The sequence below is a fragment of the Epinephelus lanceolatus genome, chromosome 6, assembly GCF_041903045.1.
Source record: "Epinephelus lanceolatus isolate andai-2023 chromosome 6, ASM4190304v1, whole genome shotgun sequence".
Lineage (NCBI taxonomy): Eukaryota > Metazoa > Chordata > Actinopteri > Perciformes > Serranidae > Epinephelus > Epinephelus lanceolatus.
In genome coordinates, this window is record NC_135739.1 from 47,068,128 (window position 1) to 47,090,445 (window position 22,318).

Below are 22,318 nucleotides of genomic sequence, written 5' to 3' on the forward strand. Positions count from 1 at the left end.
TCGCGGTTATGTAAGGCAACCCTTTCGTCGGCTGCAGGTCTACAATGTTGTCATATTTGTGCAGTTTTAGTTTAATTGCCTCTCCTCACCCAAAAACACATGAACTTTGTTGTAAACAAACACTGCATGCCCTGCTCTGCCCCTCATATCTCCTGAATTGTGATCACTGTCATGTTGCCTACACCGGCCTTGGCTGACAGCAGGCCAGGCACTAGTGGCTTCATTGGTCCATTTATAAACATAATAATATGTTGATCTTGCAGAGCAAGATCTACCCTCTGCTGTGATCACATGTCCCAGATAGGTCACTTGCTGTTGAACCCATTGCAATCAACACAGCATCAGTCATTGTTTTCCTCACTCTGTTCCTCAGGTGTGTACCGCAGCCTACAGCAGTCCTACAGCATCAGCTCCCAGGATGTCCTGATGGCCATGGACTACTGTGAGGAATCCCTGCAGGAGATCGACATCACCTCCTTCCTGCAGACCCTCTGTGGACACATCAAGATCTTTAGGGAGCATAGTGTGACTCCAGGATGGGGAGGGAACCCAAAACCTTCAGGGAGTTCTGCTGCTTTCGTCATTGGAGAGGTTGAGGAGGACCTATCAAATGACAGGGCAGCCATGGCCTCCTCATCCAGGTAGGACATTGTATATTAGTCATACTAAGCTTAACCATGATACTGAGCTTAACCAACATTTACAGCGATTTTAACCACTGTTAATTAGAAATGTCCCTTCCAGGCTTCCAGCAATACGTCAAGTGAAATACCCGTGATAATTAAGTTTTAGATAAATGTTACGGGAACATTAAAAACGCATACAGCGCAAGATCTAAGCCTCCTCTATCAATTTCAGACCACAATACAGTCCATTTGATCCCTGCAAACAAAATGGTTTTTAAGAGCAATACGCCACAGTCAAAAACAGTGACTGTTTGGACTCAGGACAGCTTAGAAACTCTAAAGGGATCTTTGCTCTGCACAGACTGGGACATTTTTCACGAATTGGAAATAAATGAGGCCACTGATACAATTACAGATTATATTTCATTTTGTGTTGACTGTGTAGTCCCCAAGAAGGACATTACTGTATATCCAAATAATAAGCCTCACATTACTAGAGAGATTAAAGACTGCATTAATAGGAAAAAAATAGCTTTTAGAAACCATGACAAGGTGGGCTTAAAAGTGGTGCAAAAGGAACTTAATAAACTGCTGAGAGGGGCAAAGAGAAAACACAGGGACAATATTGAACATCATTTGAAAACTATAAACAACACACAACAGCTTTAAACAGCTATGGGACTTCATGAAAGCTGCAACCAGTATGTCCACAAGCAGGAAGCCCATTGCCACAGATGATGAATCTAAAACAGCAAACTACTGACTTTTTGTCAGGTTTGACACACAGGATTTCTCCTCAGAATGTAATGAACTGCTGCTGACTATCCCAACTACTGATTCCGTATTGGTAGTTGACCCTTACAAAATTCAATCTATTTTTAGGAATACATGCAGGACAAAATCCACAGGCCCAGATGGCATTTCTGCTATGCTATTAAAGACGTGCAGAGGAACTTACTCCAGCTTGGTGCCCTGTATTTCAGTTGTCTGTGGATACACACATTGGGCCTCATTCATGAAAAGTGAGTAAATCTATGTGTAGATTTGCACGTAAAAGCCTACGCTACTAAAAACCTACTCTGGATTCAGGAACGCCGCGGGAAACTCAGATTTGATCGTAAACACGTGTGTATGATCATGAATGCCAATCCATCGTAAAGTGACAGTGCGCTCCCGGTAATCAGCAATTAGCATAAATCCCCGCCCATGAATAGCCAATGACCACCATATAAGGAGGTGTAGGTGCATCCTGTCGACCTGTCAGTCATGGTGCAAAGAAAGAAAGAGAGAGAAAGAAAAAATAATTTTTCTGAAGCGAAGATCAAAATAATTTTGGGTGAAGTGGACTTAAGAAAAAACATTTTGTTTTCTTCAGTTAGTAGTGGTGTGACAGGGACAGGCAAAGCGAAGGCCTGGAGGGAGGTAACAGATGCTGTTAATGTTGTCTCCGTACAAAGAACCATGTCAGAGATGAAGCGTAAATGGTTTGATATGAAACTGGAGGCAAAGAAACGCATAAGCACACACAAAAAAATACAGCGGTCACCAAACAAACAGAAGATTCATTTGTGGGGTTTTGAATGAAGTGGGAACGGGAAACCAGAGATGTTTTGTGCGTAATGGATAACCTCTAAATCAGTGATGGCTGTAGGAATGTAGAGCTATTTAACATTTATTTTAACAAATGATACAGATAACATATAGCCTACAGCAGTTTGTATGCATCGTCTTCAAATTATTTGAATCTTAATAGACTAAAGCTCTGTTTTATACAACGTAAATTAAACAGTTTTCAAATCAGATTTATTCATTCAAATGATCAAAAAGCCACCAAAAAAGAAAAAAAAAAAGTCTTGTCTCAAATAATTCTTTCAGCTGGCGCGTGCTCCTTCGTGGCTCCACCACCTGCTGCTCCTGCTGAACCCAGGCACTGAGGCAGAAGAGGCTGTGATCCGGCTGTCCTTACGGATATTTTTATTATCATCATTCAACATGTAGAAAGAATGTGTAATCTGTTTAGTCAATTTACATAGATAATTCACAATCATGAACCTAATCTGGATCTTAAACCTGCTAATTGCCAACTAATTTAACTAAATGTGTTATATTTTTAATATTTTTGTCATGTTTAGATTACGTGTTTCAAAGGCATCTGTGTATTATGTAGGCCTACATAACAGAGGGCAATACGAATTAAAATTGTAATTTCCAATAGTGACAAGCAATATTTATGTGCTTTACTAAATTTACACAAGCACTACGAGTGGTCAGGAGCAGGAGTAGATTTTGTTAGTAGCTACGAAAAGATCGGAGCTACTAAAATATTGATGAATGCGGACATGCACATAAATTTACATCTGCGAACAGTTTACACACAAATTCCTTCTGCTCACGTTTCATGAATGAGACCCATTGTCCCTGCCCTTTGGAAAAAATCTACAATCATACCTGTGCCTAAAAAACCTTGTCCTTCTGAGAATAATGATTACAGACCGGTCGCTTTGACTTCAATCGTAATGAAATATTTTGAGAAGTGTATTGTCGATACTCAAATCAGAGGTAAATTCTCAGCTCGATCCAAACCAATTTGCTTACCGACAAGGGTGAGCTGCTGATGATGCTAGTAATAGTATCACCCACCTAACGTTAAAGCACCTTGAAAACCCTAAAGCGTATGCCCGTCTTCTATTTATTGATTTCAGTTCGGCATTTAACACCTTGCAGCCTCATCTGTTAATAAGGAAATTGTCTCAGATGACTGTAAGCCCCCTGATCATTAAATGGTTTTATTCTTTTTTGACTAATAGAAGTCAGAATGTCAGAGTAAACAATACCCTCTCTGACACTAAATCTATAAGTATGGGAGCTCCTCAAGGTTGTGTGAGTTCCCCTGTTTTATTTACACTTTACACAAATGAATGCTGCAGTAGCTTCCCTGGCAATTTAAAGAGGCAACAGATACCATATTTTCCTAAGTATATCATTATGAAAATAATGTGGGTTGCACAGGGTAGTGGCCACAGTAAAATCAGACTATCAACGTTTACATAGGTTACTTAGTGGCTTTGCAATCTTTGTAATAAGCTTTTGCCACCGGTGCCAAAATTCCGCGGAAAAAATCTGCCTTTTCGGCAGGAAATGCGTCATGTATTGCGAAACTGGTCGGTCAGCCAATCAGGGACTGGAGCTGGTCCTTATGAGGAGTTGGGCATGAGATAGTTGAGTCAGGAGCACAATGGCAGACGGACAAAGTTTGGAGACAAGTGAAAAATGGCCTAGCAAAAGAAAACTAGCTCCTCTGTCTGAGGAGGTAAAGAGCAAAAAGGAGAGTGATAGAAGAAGAGGAAAAACAAGAGTAAACCTCAGTCAGGCGTTCAAGAGATGGAGGGAGCTCCGTGACCAAAGAGGCTTCAACACCGGTGTGCAGCTAGCTTTCTTTCTAATGGATCAGTAAGTAACACGGCTAAATGCTAGCTAGACCAGAGAGGACTGTACTGTACTGGCTGCTAGTTCATTCTAGTGCTGCACGATTTGATAAAAATGTGCGATTGCGATTATGGTGGACAATATCGCGATTTGCGATTGCGATTACAATATAATTTCAATAAAATATAATAAATAAATGGTATCATAAGTCTTTTTGCTTGATTCAGTGTTTCCCCTACATTATATCAGGGGGCACTGACCTGACCTGACATAATTATTGTTATGGACAGACAGTGTGTAAATGACCATCAACAGACTGAGCACAGTCAAACACGCTGCTCACACAGCAGCGCAGCACGGAACTGTACACACAGCAGAGCGAGCATATGTTGCGTTCAGGCGTTGTCACGTAAATGACAAATTCCAGCGCCATAGCACAACACAACAGCATGTCAAGTGGGCCGAACCCGAGCTCAGTTTTTCATTTGTTATGGAGTCCATGATTTCCCTGTGACACTTACAAATGTTTGCTTAACTGTGCTTGGATGTTGTTTTATGAGGCTCTGGCGGCTTTCAGTTGTCTCTTTGTCTTTAACGTTACACGGCTCGGCTTTCTCTCACATACATTACTCCTACTTTTCCCTGTGCTGTGCTATCTCAAGTGTTGATATAGATTGGTCGCGTTGCCGCAGGATGTGGCGACTTTAATTTTTACACTTACACAGCACGTCTTTCTGTCCAACATCGCCGTACCTGAATCCAAAGTATCGCCATGCAACAGACGTTTTTTTCGCCACCAACTCAGCCTGTTCATGGTCGAGCTCATGCTCTTCTTCAGCATCTGTGTTGGTCACTGCTGCACGCCGGCTGCACACACCAGGATAGCTTGTGGGCGTGATGTCAACGAACTCCACACACTACAGGAGAGGCAGTCACATTCACAGGCACACACGTTAACATTTATTTAGCCTACGTTAAATCGCAAATCGCAGCCTTTTATGCAGTTATGTAATCGCACAGCCTGACATCGTGATTGCGGTTAGATTAATCGTGCAGCACTAGTTAATTCCTAGCTGGCCAGCATCTCAAATCACCGCAACCAGGGAGCGGGTAGCGAGTGTTGGTCAGCTGACATCCTGTTGCCATTCTAAGTCAGCCCTTGGACAGCGATATGCTCCGTTGCTAGGGACGCCATAGCAACGGCCTTACAGCTCTCCCAAGCTGGCCTGGAGAGCAGGGAGATCATGTTGGTCACTGGCCATAAATGTGAGGGCAGCCTTCACAGCTACTGGGCACCCAGCATCTCCGACCGGGAGAGGTGGAGTAAAATCCTCTCCTCCACTCGAGTTTGTCTGGTGAACGCCTCTCCTCTGTTAATACACTCTGCCAGCAATTTAATAATATTGATGCCAGTTGTAACTAGGGCTGAACGATATATCGTTATCGTATCTATACCGAGATATGAACATGCAAGATATTAATATCCCAAAAGGCAACGATATTGACGATATAATTTCCCCATGAGTTTCCCCAGCTTGACCTGCATGTACAGCTCAGCCAATCACAAACATCCTTTTTACGCTTACCCTAAATGTACGGCTACAGCCAGCCAATCACAAAACTCATTTCCTGCTTGCCTTGGATCGACAACAACGCCAGCCAATCACAAACATCCCCTTGAGCGAGGGAGACGTGCTGCTGCTAGCAACTTGCTAGTACACACAACACATTTGCGACTAAAAATAGTTTTGTTCGAGCAAATTAAATCATTCAGCACGCTGTGTGAGTACAGATTTCAACCAGCAGCAGAAACGAAAGGCGAAACTTACCGGTTGTGCGTTGAACGGGGGTCACAGACGGGAATACGGCGGAGCGCTATGGCCGCCGCAAGATAACGTGGTTTACCGGCGTTTCGCCGTATGTGAAGAGCCTGGTGACGCGGGGCTACCGGCGACCGAGAAGCCCGGCTCCAGGTGAATAAGTTGGTGTCATGACTGCCCAGTAGTATCGGAACAGCCGAGCCGTAGCAGCACACAGGTATGTGACGTGTCAGAGGAGAAACGAGCTGTTAACATTTCCACAAACCTCACCGCACTTTAGGGACTGTTCTTTACCTATGAAGGGACTGTTCTTTACTTGTCAGGGGAGGAGGGTGGCTGGTTGATTTTTATTTTATTTTTTTATTTTATTTTGATCCCCCCTATGTTAATCACTTATTGATGCTGTTTTTGAAGTATGAATAAGTCAATAAGTAATTTATTCCATTGAAATATCATTGATGTATTATAGAAAAGTGATTTATCTTTTTATAAATGACAAAAGGCACATCTGCCTCATTTTGGCTGTGGTATCCTGATACTACTCCTGAACCGTGATACTTTTACTGGTATCATACCGTGGGTCCCAATTTTGGTACCGTGACAACACTACCAAGGACTGTATGAACAGTGCCTTGCATTAAAAGACACGGCAGGGACATCTGGGTCCTCCTGTGTCAAGCCCAAGCAAGGTCGGATTGCCGATGCATTCAGTAGCATAATGCCATACAAATCGATGTCCAGCAGGCACAAAGACATTACAAATGCTATAATGTACCATATTGCTACACATGATTCCCGTGTATTCAGTCACTAAAGAGGGCTTCCAGAAAATGGTTCGGACTCGTTTTTTTTAAAAAAAATTTTATAAAGAATGCTTAGTTTTCACTGAACCCATAGTCATATCGTATCGTATCAGTATCGAGATATCTTGCATAAATATCGAGATATGAAATTTTCTCCATATCGTTCAGCCCTAGTTGTAACATTTGAATGTTTTAGTAGTAAGCCATGTTCTAAGCGGGATAATGTATAGTGAGCCAGTGACAGTTGAAAAATAACTCTGCTGCGCGTCCATTCCCTTGTTGGGAGTTATTTTTCAACAGTCACCGGCTCACTATACATTATCCCTTACGTGTCTACTGTTGTTTGTACTGATACTGTACATATTGGTATAATTTACTGTGAGCTGTTTGTACTGGTACTGTGCATTGTGGTATAATTATTTGCATTACGATTTGTTTTTTCTTCAGATAAATCTGATAATTGTTGCTCAGTCTCATTTATTGTTTGTTTGTCTGTTTGTCAGCAAAATAATTTGAAAAGTCTTTAACGGATTTTGATGAAATTTTCAGGAAAGGTTAATAATGGGACAAGGAACAGATGATAAAATGTTGGTGGTGATCGGTTGAAGCGAAGTGGATAAAATAATAAAATGGCAGCGGCCACGGGTTCGAATCCGACTTGCGGCCCTTTGCTGCATGTCAGTCCCCACTCTCTCTCTGTCTCCCCATTTCACCTTCGGTCCTGTCATTAAAGGCAAAAAAGCCAACAAAAATAATAATTAAAAATAATAAAAAAATAAAGAAATAAAAATAATAAAAAATAATAAAATACATACATACATACATACATATATATATATATATATATATATATATATATATATATATATATATATATATATATTTATATATATATATATATATATATATATATATATATATATATATATATATTTATCTCTTAGGGTTGGGTACCGAAACTCTGTACTTTTTGTACTTGGTACCGATTCAGGTCGGTACTACCGAGTAACCAATTCACTTAAAATTAATCGGTGCCAAATTTCGGTACCTGAGGTGGAGGCGGAGCGAGAGCGCATGACTCGCACCTCAGACTCAGCAACAATGGCAACAAAAAAAATGTGCAGACAAAAGTTAACGTGCAGCACTGTTCCTAAATGTTCTCAATAAAATGTTGAAACTGAGAAATTTAGACTATGGGCCCGAACAACGCATAGTGCGTCCAAATTCACACCCGTTCTTCTCTGTGAATTTTCTCTGCGAAGCCACACATATTACGTGAAACGGCAGAACTGTAGCTTTCTGACAAGGTCAAGCACTTGTCGGTAATCCAATGTTTTCACAGCGAAAAAAATTGATAAATTTACAATAAAATGATGTGTAACAGAGCTTTCATACAGCTTTGCACACACATTACTGTTGGATGGATTACTCGCGAACGCAGGCTCGCACAGAAATGCCACGCATTGTACATGAAAGCGCAGGAGCAGAGCTTTCCAATGATACCACACATCATTGTGCTGTCATCCCATCATGCTATAAATATAGATTAATTGTCTACAAAATAAAAACCTGATGAATTTCTTTACAATCCATTATACAGATCTTGTTGTCAGTCACTTCATATAGTGAGGAATATTGTATCTTACCACGTCTTAGGGTTGCGTGTGTTTCTCCCTGTCTATCCACATTTGTAGTCCAGCTTTCAAGATGCAAATATCTCCATATTGTCCAGTTGACACTCCATTAAACTTTGTATGACAAGACCAGCCACTTCACCTTTGCGCACCCAGACAACAGTAGCCTAATTATGCATGCTGACAGGGCCGTAGTCACCATATACATTGAGGGGGACACCAGATTCCAGAGAGTCTCCCCTCTTCATATATGGTAGAATATGTCAACTTCCAACTTGCTATGCTGAGATACATGTAAAAATGTAAGAATTTAGGCACACAGATTTTGTTTTTTCATTGATATAAAAATTAATATAAAATACAGGCACATAGAAGGACATGGAATGATGGCAAATCTGGATAGCCCAGATTGTCCTGAAAAAAAACAAACAAGATATAGCATGTGTATGTAGCCTTTATAATGACTGTGATATGAGCTTAAAAGTAAAGGCAGTAAAAATACCCCAAAAAGGCCTAGGGCCCATAGAGTTAAAAAGTACCGAAATAAGGTACCAAACGGTACCTTATTGCTTAATTATGAACGGTACCCAACCCTAATGTGTATATATATATATATATATATATATATATATATATATACACAGATTAACTAATACAGTGGCCTCTGGCTATTTTTAACAACACAAACATTCCATAAACATTACGCATTTTATGTCAATTCCTGAGTGAGCAAGTACCTTGTAGCTGGTATAAAAAAAGAAATTGTGGAAAGAGGTAGGATGAACTACACTCTGTTTTTAACAGCCTTTTTTCTGCCTCCATATGGCCAAAAAAATCAGCTAATACTGTTTGCAATGGTGTCATTGGATTGATAACAGTATGTCTGAGGGCTGATTCATTTACGTACAACAAACCCCATTCAATGCTCTTAATTTAATGAGGTCTCATTTTTACATGTCAGCCATTTTACAGTGAGCTTTTAAAATGATTAATGCTGTGATATTTATGGCTGTAGTACTGAAATGGAAGATGCTGGTGAAGCTGAACCTAGAGGGAAGACCTCTGCTCCTACATCTCCACTGATCCTGGATGAGTCCAAGACAGCCAAAATCCCAGAGTTCCCTCTGACACTGCTTCAAACACAGCCCACGTGTGAAATGTATCCAGATCTGCACAACATTATACAGGTACTGTCTAAGGACTTAATGATTAATCAGGAGATTAATCATGACAAGGCCTACATTTTATATGTTTCAACTAGAACTGGTTATTTCCTTTTATTCATAGACCCTTTTCTGAGTCATGATGAGTAACTAGATTAGCTATGAACTCTCTATGCAGCACCTCAGTTTCATTGTCTGTATTGGAACTATGTGAAATTTTCTTAACTGATGGTATCTATTATTTTTTTTTTTATCCTGTTTTATATCTTGTACATGTTTCATAAGATTTTATTAAGGTGCAATATAGATAGTTATTAGTATTATCATAATTAAATTGCATCGCCTCTATCGAATAAAATAAACTGAATTCCGCTATATCAACTAATAGGGTGAAACTCATGTCAAATATGAAAATAATCATTTGACAGGATAAATTCATGGGGATCGTGTCTCAGTATTTCAAAACTGTGCCCTCCAATCCACACTACTACTTCTACTGCCCATCTTCATGCAAGAAAGAGGTGAGTTGACTGAGTTGTGTTTTGCCATCCTAATTGTTATCCTTGTGTTGAGAGGGGAAAAGGAGATGACTAGATTAACACTGGCTGTCAAAAAAAAAAACAATAAAAAAGAGCAATTTGTAATTCTTTAACCAAAGAAAAATCTAATCTGACAGATGGTATAAATGATGGTAGTGCGATTTGTGCATGTGAAAACATGTATGTGCACGTGTCAGCTCTGGCATGGAAAGAGAAGATTGTTGATTAGCCTGGATGAAATGTTGCACTGTGTGTTTGTCTTGTCAGGAGGACTCAGAGGACGGTGAGAGAGGGAGGAGGCCAAGTGAGGAGCTGGTGTCAGAAGCTGAGCCAGCTACAGAGGATGGTAAGGATAATTTAGAAAAGTTGAGCTTTAATTAGGTATTGTTCAAATTCTTTCATTGCAGCTAGGGGCTTTTTATTACATTTTTTTAATTCTGACACTGCATTCACACAGTCAGTGGGAATGTTATTAAATTTTCTGTGATCAGGATCATGGTGCAGCTGCAGAATGACAGTGAGTTTTTTAAATAGGCTTTGTATAGTATGAATGTATTTTATCAGCAATTTTGTGACTGTGTTTAAAATGACTACATTGGTTGAAGTAGCTGAAGTAAAGCCACTGAGCACCGTTGAGCCAAAGATACAGATAGATGTCCTATATATATATATATATATATATATATATGTATATATATATATGTGTGTGTGTGTGTGTGTGTGTGTCATATTTATACATTTTCACTCACATTCATATATTTTAGTCTCATATTTATATATTTGAACACACACATTGATACATTTTTCTCTCATATTCATATATTTTATGCACACATTCATACACTTTGCTCTCATGCACATGCAATCATGTATACATTTAATACTACAAGTAATATATGTATGTAAAAGGAAAATGTATGTATGTTGGAAGAGAATATATGAATGTAAGAGAAGAATGTATGCATTTGTGAGTGAGAGTATAGTGAAAACAGAAGGAGTATAGTGGAAACGGAAGGCAGTCCATTTATCGTCTACATACTCCGGTACAGTAGGTGGCGGTATACACCTAATGAGCTAGTAGTTGCAACGCGCCATAAAACCAAACTAAGAAGAAGAATTTATCGCACTGTGATTGGCTGAGAAGGATGTTATTGACATGGGTCTGCTGTGGTGAAACTACACTGTTCTAAAGATGGACTACAAAATGCACACAATGAGAACGTATGGGGCGTACGTTCTCATCGTGTTGTTTCATGCAGGATATATAAACGTGGACAACACGGTGAAAGATATTGTTTAATTACTAAGGTCGGAATTGAAATAAAAAAAGGAATATAGGCTACCAGCCACAAACTGAAATGAAATTGTCACATTGAGAATGTTTGCTCACACTCACCCGTCTGAATCCCAAGTAGTAAAATGAATTAATGATATTACTAAAGGCTGGCAATACAACAACGCTCAAATGAATAAATGACTGATGCAAACTGAGCATATGTTGCGGTGCGTGTCCCCTCCGTCCACAGCTGTGTTCAACTTGTTTGTTTTATAACAGGATAAACACATATTAAATGCATTATTTTGTTTTTCTGTGTGAATAAAAAAAATAATGGAAATCCATCTTTTTCCATTTTCTTCTTCAAATGGGCAGTTGGAGTAGAAATGAGACCACAACCAGTAATTAACTTGTGTTTGGCCTTTATTGTTAAATCAATATTATGTGCCCCTACTGCATAGATAGACAGATAAATAATAAATAATAATAATAATAATAATAAAAGGGACGCTGCTGTGCCTCGTGCGTAAATGCGCACAGCGTCTCTCTTTATAGGGAAACGCGCTTATTGTTTCTGCTGCGGGGTGGGTTGCGGGGTGGGGTGGGGTGCTCGCTGCAGGTATCTAATAACCTCAGGCAGATATCTTTTAACGTTACAGTCTTTTGTATTTTTTGTTATGATCCTTCCACTGTTGCTCTGCAGGGAAACACTGTACAGGGGAATAAAAAGTGGGAGGCAGTAACTTCACTGATTATTTAAATCTCCAGATACGCCAAGTATATGCGCATTTACGCACGAGGCACAGCAACGTTACTTCATTGATTATCTATCTATTTTTTTTAGAGAGAGATGCAGTAGGGGCAGATAATATAGATATAACAATAAAGGCAAAAAACAAGTAGGTTTCTGGTTTTGGTTTAATTTCTATTTTCAATTAGCCATTTGAAGATGAAAATGGGAAAAGCACGTGGATTTCCGTTTTTTCTCATTCACACGAAAATCGGAAAATTTAAATGATGCATTGTATATTTGTATATTTGTTTATATCCTGTTATAAAACAAGTTAAACAAAGCTGTGGACGGAGGGTACACCAATAGTAGCGAAACGTTTATAGTTCACATCTAAGTTTAACATAATGTTGAAAGTTGAAAAAATATATATGACCAAGTTATGGCATGAGATGTATAATGCTTCATAAACAGCGGTAACTTAGATGGCGATCTCCTTCCTTTCTCGGTCATGTTGATCTTTTTCTTTCCTAATCATTTGAGTTTGTGAATGGTGCGTAAATATTGCTGCCGCAATGACTTGTGGGATGGAATTATCTCCTTTCCTATTGCTTAGGAAGGTCTGATGTATCCTATGCTAAAGGAGATCTGAAAGGAAGCATTGAACCTTAGTGTTTAGAGAATTCAGCTTTACAGCTCTTATCATGGCGGCCACTAAAATACTTCCGGGACATTTCACTCAGCTAGGAACCTTCCTAAGCAAAAAAGACTTTCCGACCGCAGCCTATGTGTATGTGTTGAAAAGTAAAGTGTATATATATGTGAGAGTGAAAATATATGTATGTGAAAGAAGAGTGAAAATGTATGTATTTGAAAGGAGAGTGAAAAATAAATGTATGTGAAAGGAGAATGTATGTGTGTGAGAGTGAAAATATATGTATGTGAAAGGAGAATGTATGTGTGTGAGAGAAAATATATGTATGTGAAAGGAGAATGTATGTGTGTGAGAGTGAAAATATATGTATGTGTAAAGAGAATGTATGTGTGTGAGTGAAAATATATGTATGTGTAAAGAGAATGTATGTGTGTGAGAGAAAATATATGTATGTGAAAGGAGAATGTATGTGTGTGAGAGTGAAAATATATGTATGTGTAAAGAGAATGTATGTGTGTGAGTGAAAATATATGTATGTGTAAAGAGAATGTATGTGTGTGAGAGTGAAAATATATGTATGTGTAAAGAGAATGTATGTGTGTGAGAGTGAAAATATATGTATGTGTAAAGAGAATGTATGTGTGTGAGAGTGAAAATATATGTATGTGTAAAGAGAATGTATGTGAAAGGAGAATGTATGTGTGTGAGAGAGAAAATATATGTATGTGAAAGGAGAATGTATGTGTGTGAGAGAGAAAATATATGTATGTGTAAGGAGAATGTATGTGTGTGAGAGTGAAAATATATGTATGTGTAAAGAGAATGTATGTGTGTGAGAGTGAAAATATATGTATGTGTAAAGAGAATGTATGTGTGTGAGAGTGAAAATATATGTATGTGTAAAGAGAATGTATGTGTGTGAGAGTGAAAATATATGTATGTGTAAAGAGAATGTATGTGTGTGAGAGTGAAAATATATGTATGTGTAAAGAGAATGTATGTGTGTGAGAGTGAAAATATATGTATGTTAAAATATATGTATGTGAAAGGAGAATGTATGTGTGTGAGAGAGAAAATATATGTATGTGAAAGGAGAATGTATGTGTGTGAGAGAGAAAATATATGTATGTGTAAGGAGAATGTATGTGTGTGAGAGTGAAAATATATGTATGTGTAAGGAGAATGTATGTGTGTGAGAGAGAAAATATATGTATGTGAAAGGAGAATGTATGTGTGTGAGAGAGAAAATATATGTATGTGTAAGGAGAATGTATGTGTGTGAGAGTGAAAATATATGTATGTGTAAGGAGAATGTATGTGTGTGAGAGAGAAAATATATGTATGTGTAAGGAGAATGTATGTGTGTGAGAGTGAAAATATATGTATGTGTAAGGAGAATGTATGTGTGTGAGAGGGCCAGAATGAATTATGGCTTGTACGGGCCCTCATGTGTGAGTGTGTGTGTGTGTGTGTGTGTATATATATATATATATATATATATATATATATATATATATATATATATATATATATATATATTCATATAGTATTCAGTTGCTGCCCCTGTGTTGTGTTCCCGTCAGATTAAAGATGTACAAATATATTTATGATGATGTGACACTTTAGCCCCTTTTACACTGCCAGATTTTCCGCAAATGTTGGGCTGTTTTGCCGGCAAGCTGCGAGCGTTTAGACACACAGAGCTGGATTGGCGAGTTGATCCGAGGTGCCCAATTTTCCGCCTCATAGGGTAGTCATATTGGTGGAACCCTTTTAGTTTAAAAAGACAGAAGACGCTTTCTGCAACGGGAGGGGCTGTTGATGACTTGTGGGAGGAGCTGTTGATGACGCCGCACGTGCGAGCCACTGGCGGTGGATAAACAGGAAACAGCTGATAGCAGGAATTAGCGAGCAGCTGGTAGCAAGAGGGAAACACAAACCTGACAGACACTGTAAAGATGAGCAACTGGGGAGACAAGGAATTGTGCGCCCTCCTTGCCCTCGCAAACGAAGAGACCATTGACCGGCAGATGACGGGGACGGTGAAGGACGGGCCGACTTACGAGAGAATTGCCAAAGGACTGATTAGCAGCGGCTTCCCTCCCACGTCACTGTTTACGTCACACGCTGAGCTACACGTTTTGTTACTTGCTCACGCCCCCCATTGCCCCGAAAAAGGCACATTCTGTATAAACAAAAGTAGGTAGGCGGCATTTTGCTGCACTCCCTGATTTTGCTTTTATACTGCCAATGCTGAAAAAACACTGATTGGGCTTTCCTGCAAATTTGCACAATTCCTGTCTAAAAAGGGCTTTTGTTTCATATATATATATTTTTTAGATAAATCTGCACTGTATGCATATTTATACATTAATGTCTCTACATCCACAGGATTAAAATGGAGGCTCCGCCTTGTATTTACCTTTTGCCATGGTGAATCGTAGTATCAGAGCTTAAGTAGCTTTGCATTCAATTTGTATGAGCTTATCTCAGATTGAACATACTTAGAATTGACTGAACTCTGATCAGCTGTTCTGAAACTGAAAAATCGTAGTTTTCCATCTCAGGTTCATCAACTCAGAGTTCAGGGTTCAACTCAGAGTCTTTTAAACCTGCTGCATGAGTTGTGTGAGTTTGTGAACAGATGTTTTGGTTAAAGCCTCAGTGTGTAAAAATGGTAACAGTGACATCAGCGGTCAAATTCTAGATTGCAGCGCTCACTTGCTCACCCCTCCCGTCGAGTAAGTGATGGTGGCCTCGTAGGACAAATATGGCGACGCAAGAGGGCAGCCTCCAGCAGACTGCGCCCTGCCTGTGTACTGTATATATAGAGAAATCATTCTAAGCCTATGAGAAAGCTTCCATTTGTATGTGAATTGCATTACACTTTAGTAAATATATATTTACGGAAGCAATAGTTGATATTTGCTAATAAACAACCACGTAAATTACACATTGTAACTTGCTGTTGTTAAACGTGGAGCCCGATCAATCAATATGCTCACTGTTTTCCGTGGAGGCATAAGAGAAAGCATTTTCTTTACAAATTCAAGGTAAAACAGAGTGAGTAATTAATATACAAATGGTGATTTGGAGGTTGAAGTATTCCTTTAAGTTAGGTTTAGTTAAGGATAAGTAAGGTTAAGTTTAAGTCATCTGGCTAATTTAATGTTACGAAACAATAACAGTTGATGTTGTGTATGGATTACTGGAGACACTTGGGTCTCTTTAACAGTTCAAACAGCATAATAAATTTTATTTTATTAGCCTAATGCTAACGTTTGATAATTCTATGAGAATGACTTATAAACATGATTTTAAACTGATGACATCCTTCAGAAGTAAAAAAATATGCTGTACTTTTCTCAGAGACTTCAGCTTTAAAACATGTTTTAGACATGTTCATATGCTCAGTATCTGTGACCGGTGTTGACTATACTTTTACTATACTCTTTTTTTTGGTTATTAAAGTTTTGTAACAGTTAATTCATAAGATGACTTAAGTAAGGCCACCATGTAGGATACTATACAATATGTGCATTTCTTTGTCTGTGAATTACTTTTTTTTGGACACAAAGGAATGTATTTTTCCTCATGCACAGCCTATTTACAGTATAAAATGTGAAATCTTCACTTATTTGGTGTAATAAATGTGCTTCATGGTCATTTCATTTTTCAACCATAGTTGAGATACACTAAATTATGTTCCTTATCTAGTGATATAAAAATGACCACTTTGTTATTTTGTGTATAGAAAATCTTTCGGGCTGCTGCATTATGACGGAAAGCGACACAGATTTGGTGGTAGAATACGAGGAGCAGGCGCCAGGTGCCATTTCCCACATAGAAGGTGACGACCAATCCCTGTCCGACTCAAACACTGTCAACCAGGACCAGGACTCCTTCAGTATCCTGGAAGGAGACTCCCTGCTGGAGCCCGAGGGGCCACAGCTGGACATGCCACCGCTGTTTGTTCATATCACTTGCTCTGTCAATGTGAAAAGCTGCCATGGCTCCATGCCCATACAAACACTGCCTACGTGCCTGGGTGAGTAAGGCCTTGGTTTTCTCTTCCTCTAGAGTCAGGACAGACCATGTCAACACAAACCTCTGATTATGGAGTTAGGTTAAGATCTATCAGTTTCTTCCATATTTAACATTGCTATATATTTTTTTCCCAATATTTAGACGGTAGTTCAAATTTTTAATCAAAAGTTGCAGCCTTCATTCTTTCATCAAAATAACGGTTTTCCCAGCTTGTCTTCCTATCTTCCCTCTGTAAAATATTTGTAGTTGAAAAGTTGACATTTGACCACTGAGACTTTTGCTTTTGTCATGGCGTTTATTTCTGTTTTGTGACTGCAGGTGAGATTATTTCCTGCCTGGAGAATGCTGAAGCCTTACAGTCTTTGGATTTGAATGAGCTTTCTGCCACCTTAGATATTTTTGTCCTGACACTACCTCTGGAGATTGAAGTCATGGCTGATTTCCATCATAACAGGTGCATCAGAGTGTGAGCAAAAAGCAACAACACAGCAATTTTGCAAGGAAAGAGAATTCTACAAGGTTTTTTGACATATGTTAAAGTTCCTAACTTCCTGATCACGCTGAGGCCTATTTACAAACATGTTGAATGCATTTCTTTTTTTTTTTTTTCTTTTTTTTTTTTAAGATATTTTTTGGGGCATTTTCGCCTTTAATGTATATGACAGACAAGTGTGAAGGGGGGAGAGAGAGGGGGAGTGACATGAAGCAAAGGGCCACAGGCTGGAGTCGAACCTGGGCCACTGCGGCAACAGCCTTGTACATGGGGCGCCTGCTCTACCACTAAGCCACCGGCGCCCCGCATTTACTTTTTTAATCTCAAACATATTTGTATTGATTTTTTCACAATAAGAAATGCACGTACAAAATTATGACAGGATTGTAAAACGTAAAGGTACATAAAACCTTATCTTAACCCTCCCCTTACCCTCCCTAACATCTTTAACAAGCCAAGTTGTACATAGAAAGATAAACAAAATAACCAATTGTATTTCATTCCTGGAGTGGTACAGGTGGTAGCTGGAATTCAGGTTCAATTCGAGGAGAATAATGCAATGAGTAAAGAGATCAGAATACGTATGTAAGCACATATATACAAGCACATCCACAAACATATACCCATATATGTACATACACACAAAAACAAGTATAATAAGTAATAAATCCATAGATGGGTTAGAAGTAGGGGTCCGAGAGATGATTTTATACATGTGATATTACTGACATGAAAATAGACAGGCAGACCAGGAAGCAAGCCTTTAGATGGTCTGGAGATTATGCATTTCCTTTTTCATAACATTAGTAATGATGACCATGAATGAAATTTTGGAGCCTACATTGTCAATGTTTTAAGTGGCTAGCAGTCTTGTTTTTCCTTCCTTCAATCAATGGAAAAGTGTAAGATACAGCTAATTGGATCACTATCGACAGAAAAATAATTGGTAACTATTTTGATAATTTATGAATTGTTTGAACATATGTTTAATCAAAAACAGCAATAATACCCAGTAATTTTATGAAAGGTAGAAGATATATCTAAAACAGTTGTTTATATTCATTGCATTATGTTTGTTTTCGGGTTGTCCGTGCATACATCTGTATGTCTGTACGTTCCATTCTTGTGGTCACGATTTTTCAAATTTGGTACAAACATCCACTTGGACTCAACGATAAACTCATAAGAATTTGGTAGTCGAAGGTCAAGGGTCAAGGTCACGGTGACCTTGTCTGTCTCATTCTAATGAACATGATATCTCAATAAAACCTTGGGGGGGGGGGGTGGGATGTGTGACGCATCCATGTTTTCACAGACATGGATATAAACTGTAAGAGAAACTTGACTGGTGCATGGAGGAATATAGCCACATTTGGTAATTCTAGTAAAGTTTTCATTAAGCTATGCACTCATTGGCCCTAAATGTCTGCTGATGACCATAATGTGGCTTAACAATGTAAGTGTTATCCTTAACATAAGTGCAAATGATAAAACCAGTGTGACAAGTCAGATCTTGTTTTTGTGTGCAGGTACACCTCAGAGAGCAGTGTGTCCTTGAATCGTTCACCAGGACAGCCCTCCTCCTATCGCTCTGATGAGGAACTGATGGCTGTGTTGGACGGTCTTAGGGGGGCTGGTGTTGATGAGTGAGTTTGTTCAACACACATCCTAGTTTAACTGGATAATACTGAACTTGAATTTCTCTGATTGACTCTGATTCTGTCAGTCTACAGAGGTATCTGTTTTACTGATATCTGGCTTGTCTTTCATCAGGGTCTCTGGAGATTCCTTATCCAAACTCCCAGTTCCTCACAAGTTAGCTATTCTGGCCACAATGGATGAGGTGAGTCTTTATCTACCAAATGTGAACTATCAAAGCAGCAACATCACAATACAATATAACACATAATAAATACAACACATCTACATCCAGAGGAGAGTAGCTTTACTTATTAGCTTTACCCAAATATTCACTATACCCCTCAGGCAGTCTGGGCATTCACACAGTTCACAAGTATGCTATCAGATACATTTAATTAGACGGAATTTACCTTTTCCCCAGGTGTATGTACTGAAATCAGTGATGTTAACCACCTTTAGAAATGGACATTATCATTCTTTAAACAGGATTAGTGGTTTAGAAAATTGAGTATGAAACTACAAAGGAGGAAATCGAAAGCTTCCTAACTTCCACACTTTTCTCTAGCAACACCATCAAGCCTAGATTTTCATATTTACACAAGAAATAATGAAACTGTCAGGTTACTATGATATTAACTGAGCATATACATGCTCCATACAAGGCACGCCCTTTAAGCTTTTCTTTAGCACCATGCTCAGGCAAAGACCAGACATAACCTAGAATAACAGGCTGATTGCCATTTCATTTATTGGCCACATTTATGTGCACAAGTGGATGAACCCTTTTATGTTTTAGCACAAACTTTAGCCTCACTGTTGGTCAGATCTTAAGGATATCAAAATCATCAATCATCATGCTTCTGCCTCTTTCTAATTGTTTAACACAGGCATTGTAAATGCATCTTTGTAATGAACATTGCAGCTTTTAGAATATGTTAACAAGCTTAAGTTTCTTAGTCTTACTGATATTAGAGGGGTGTTTTTTCCTCTCTGAAAACTCTCAGGGCCATATTTTTGTTACTACAGCACACACACACACAGCAGTGGTAAGCTTTTCTTGGTTCTGCTCTTTCAGATTCGCTGGCTGCTGGAGGATGAGATTGTTTCTGCTTTGCGTCACTCTCGGGTCATCAGCTCGGACACTCTGCAGAAAGTAGCAGAGCACGTTTTGCGCTCCACAGGTCGACCGCATTGTCACTGTGAAGATGTCCCCCTTCAGTTTGTCTTCAGGCCTGAGCAGTCTCTGGAGAAATTCAAAGAGGCAAGGACACACATGCATTCACATGTATACACAAACACTCACACACACGACTCCAGGAGTATTCTCATTACAAGGACAGTTACAGATGTAATTAAGGTTCTATGAATTCTGGATGATCGCCAGAGATGGTTTGACATACCTGGTTACCTCCGTACCTTTTGTTCTACTCCATTCTCCCTGACCACCAGAGATGGTATAAAAAGCTGACCTGGATGACCCATACCATGAATGTCACAATTATTCTATACTCACCCAGCCTCAGTTGCAGACTGAAAAAGCTAACAAGACCATTGTTGCCACAGGGTGGGGAGCATTCACATTAAATGTGTAGAAGTGGGCAAAGCTGGAGCAGCTGCAGCACAAATCCCGCTCAGCGGAACATCTCTCAAGGCAGCCCAAGAAATTAAAATGCTTCTGTTTAAATGACATTTCACTTAGGGAACCTGGACCTCAGCTTGAATGCTTGAGATATGATGCTGACAATCCAGTTTGAGAGTCTTTGTTTAGGCCGTAGACTAAAAATAATGGATGTAGCTACTATGACTTCACCCGTTGGTTTGTGGACTCCCGATTTGAAGCCTCAAGTTTGACATTTTGGCCGTCCCCATCTTGGTTTTTTTGGAGCCAGAAGTCACCATTTTTGGATGAGAAGATGGAGCTGTGGAGGAGTGAGGGGTGGATCTCCCTGACAAGCCAAGGACACTATCAGCAGACAGTCTGTCACTTAAAGTAGCCCGCCCTTAATTATTTATAACTTAAAGCCTGAATACAATGTAAATGGGTGAGTTATATAAAAATTCATTCCCCTCCCAGCACAGTTGTCATGAAGGAGGGAATAAGCTATAGAGAGCAAAACGTAAACATGTTTATTTCAGCTGTAAAGTTGGTTGTTTAAACATGGGGTCTAAGCAGATTGACTGGCTTGCGGAGCAAGCCTCAAGTGGTTATTAGAAGAACTGCCGTTCTTGGCACTTGCATGTTTTAATTTTTCAGCCTCAGATGTTGCTTCCTGGTTTACACAAGGCACAACCCGAACAGTGCATCAGACTTCCGGAACCCAGATGGCACATCAGTGTACTGCATCAGAGCCCAAACAGGCTAAAGTAGGCTGGCATTAGGAGGAAGTTCCTCTGCCACTGGCTGTGAGGTAGGGCTGGGCGGTATGTTGATTTTTTTTTACAATACATTGATATGTTTTCAAGCAAGATATAGATTAAGACAATATCGTTTATATCGATATAGGGACAAGTTGCGCCACTTAACGTGTACCAGTGTTCATCTCTACTTTCTCACACTCACAGCTCCATGGGTAGTGGTGGTGTCTCACCAACCGCAGCAAACCCCCGACCACCGTGTTTGTCGGGAGACTCTTATCCCCTCTGTCTGCAGGAGACCAGAGAGAAAGGTGTTTTCAGAAGTCTCTGTGTGTTCAGGTCTCAGTACTTCTGTAGCTTCTAACTGAATCCCTGTGGCTTGGAGTTTAGTTTCTCCTGGTTCCTGTTTGTACTTGAGATATCTGCTTTATTTTACTGTTTATGTTTGCTATTTGCCATTTGAAGTTGCGTGAAGTTGCTGCTTGAAAATTTGACATTGCCTTATTTTGCTGCTTCACAATGAAAGTTTTTACATAGGGGCAAGAAGCTCACTGTAGTAGGGGTCTGAACAGCACAAACAGTGTACTGTCAACTCAGATTGTCCTTTTTATTGCTCACACACAATGTCACAACCATTATTCTTCCTGTTTGATCCTCTGCTATCTTGCCTGGTGACATCCATTTACTCCAGTTTTTCAAATGGCACAAACTGAAAGCACAAGTATTCCTGACAGGAGGACAGGCATTCATTTTAGGGAGTATGATTAGCCAACTCACCGAACACTGCTCACCTGAGCCGTCCAAACGCCTCGTGTCCTGCAGCTGAAAGCCAACAATGCTGAGCTCCACACTCACCAACTGGTTTTGCAGATGCAACAGCAAAACGAAAAACAGTCTTTCCAGATAGTCATCTAAGGTCAGCTTATTACAGTGGCTCAAACAAGGGGAATTAAAAGATTTTAAGATGATACGCAAATCCTATGAAGGAACCCGTACAGCACGTCGGCAATGAGCAACCGGAGAGCACCTTTCAGAGTACAGCTCACCAGAGAATATGACCCCACAGTTCAGCCTTCCACCAAAACATGTTGACCTGATATGGCAGCAAAA

The 22,318-nt window shown here is 39.5% G+C and overlaps 1 protein-coding gene across 7 annotated transcripts in view; it reads left to right on the plus strand.

Moving 5' to 3' along the window:
• szt2 (SZT2 subunit of KICSTOR complex) overlaps positions 1-22,318 on the plus strand; it is a 421,207-nt gene that overhangs the window by 84,409 nt on the left and 314,480 nt on the right. For all 7 annotated transcript variants that reach the window (XM_033622785.2, XM_033622790.2, XM_033622786.2 and 4 more), the window contains exons 28-36: positions 374-641; positions 9,325-9,496; positions 9,901-9,993; positions 10,279-10,357; positions 16,427-16,720; positions 17,038-17,173; positions 18,742-18,858; positions 18,986-19,055; positions 19,929-20,114. In XM_033622785.2, coding sequence (XP_033478676.2) covers positions 374-641; positions 9,325-9,496; positions 9,901-9,993; positions 10,279-10,357; positions 16,427-16,720; positions 17,038-17,173; positions 18,742-18,858; positions 18,986-19,055; positions 19,929-20,114 — 1,415 coding nt within the window. The remainder of the gene's footprint in view (positions 1-373; positions 642-9,324; positions 9,497-9,900; positions 9,994-10,278; positions 10,358-16,426; positions 16,721-17,037; positions 17,174-18,741; positions 18,859-18,985; positions 19,056-19,928; positions 20,115-22,318) is intronic.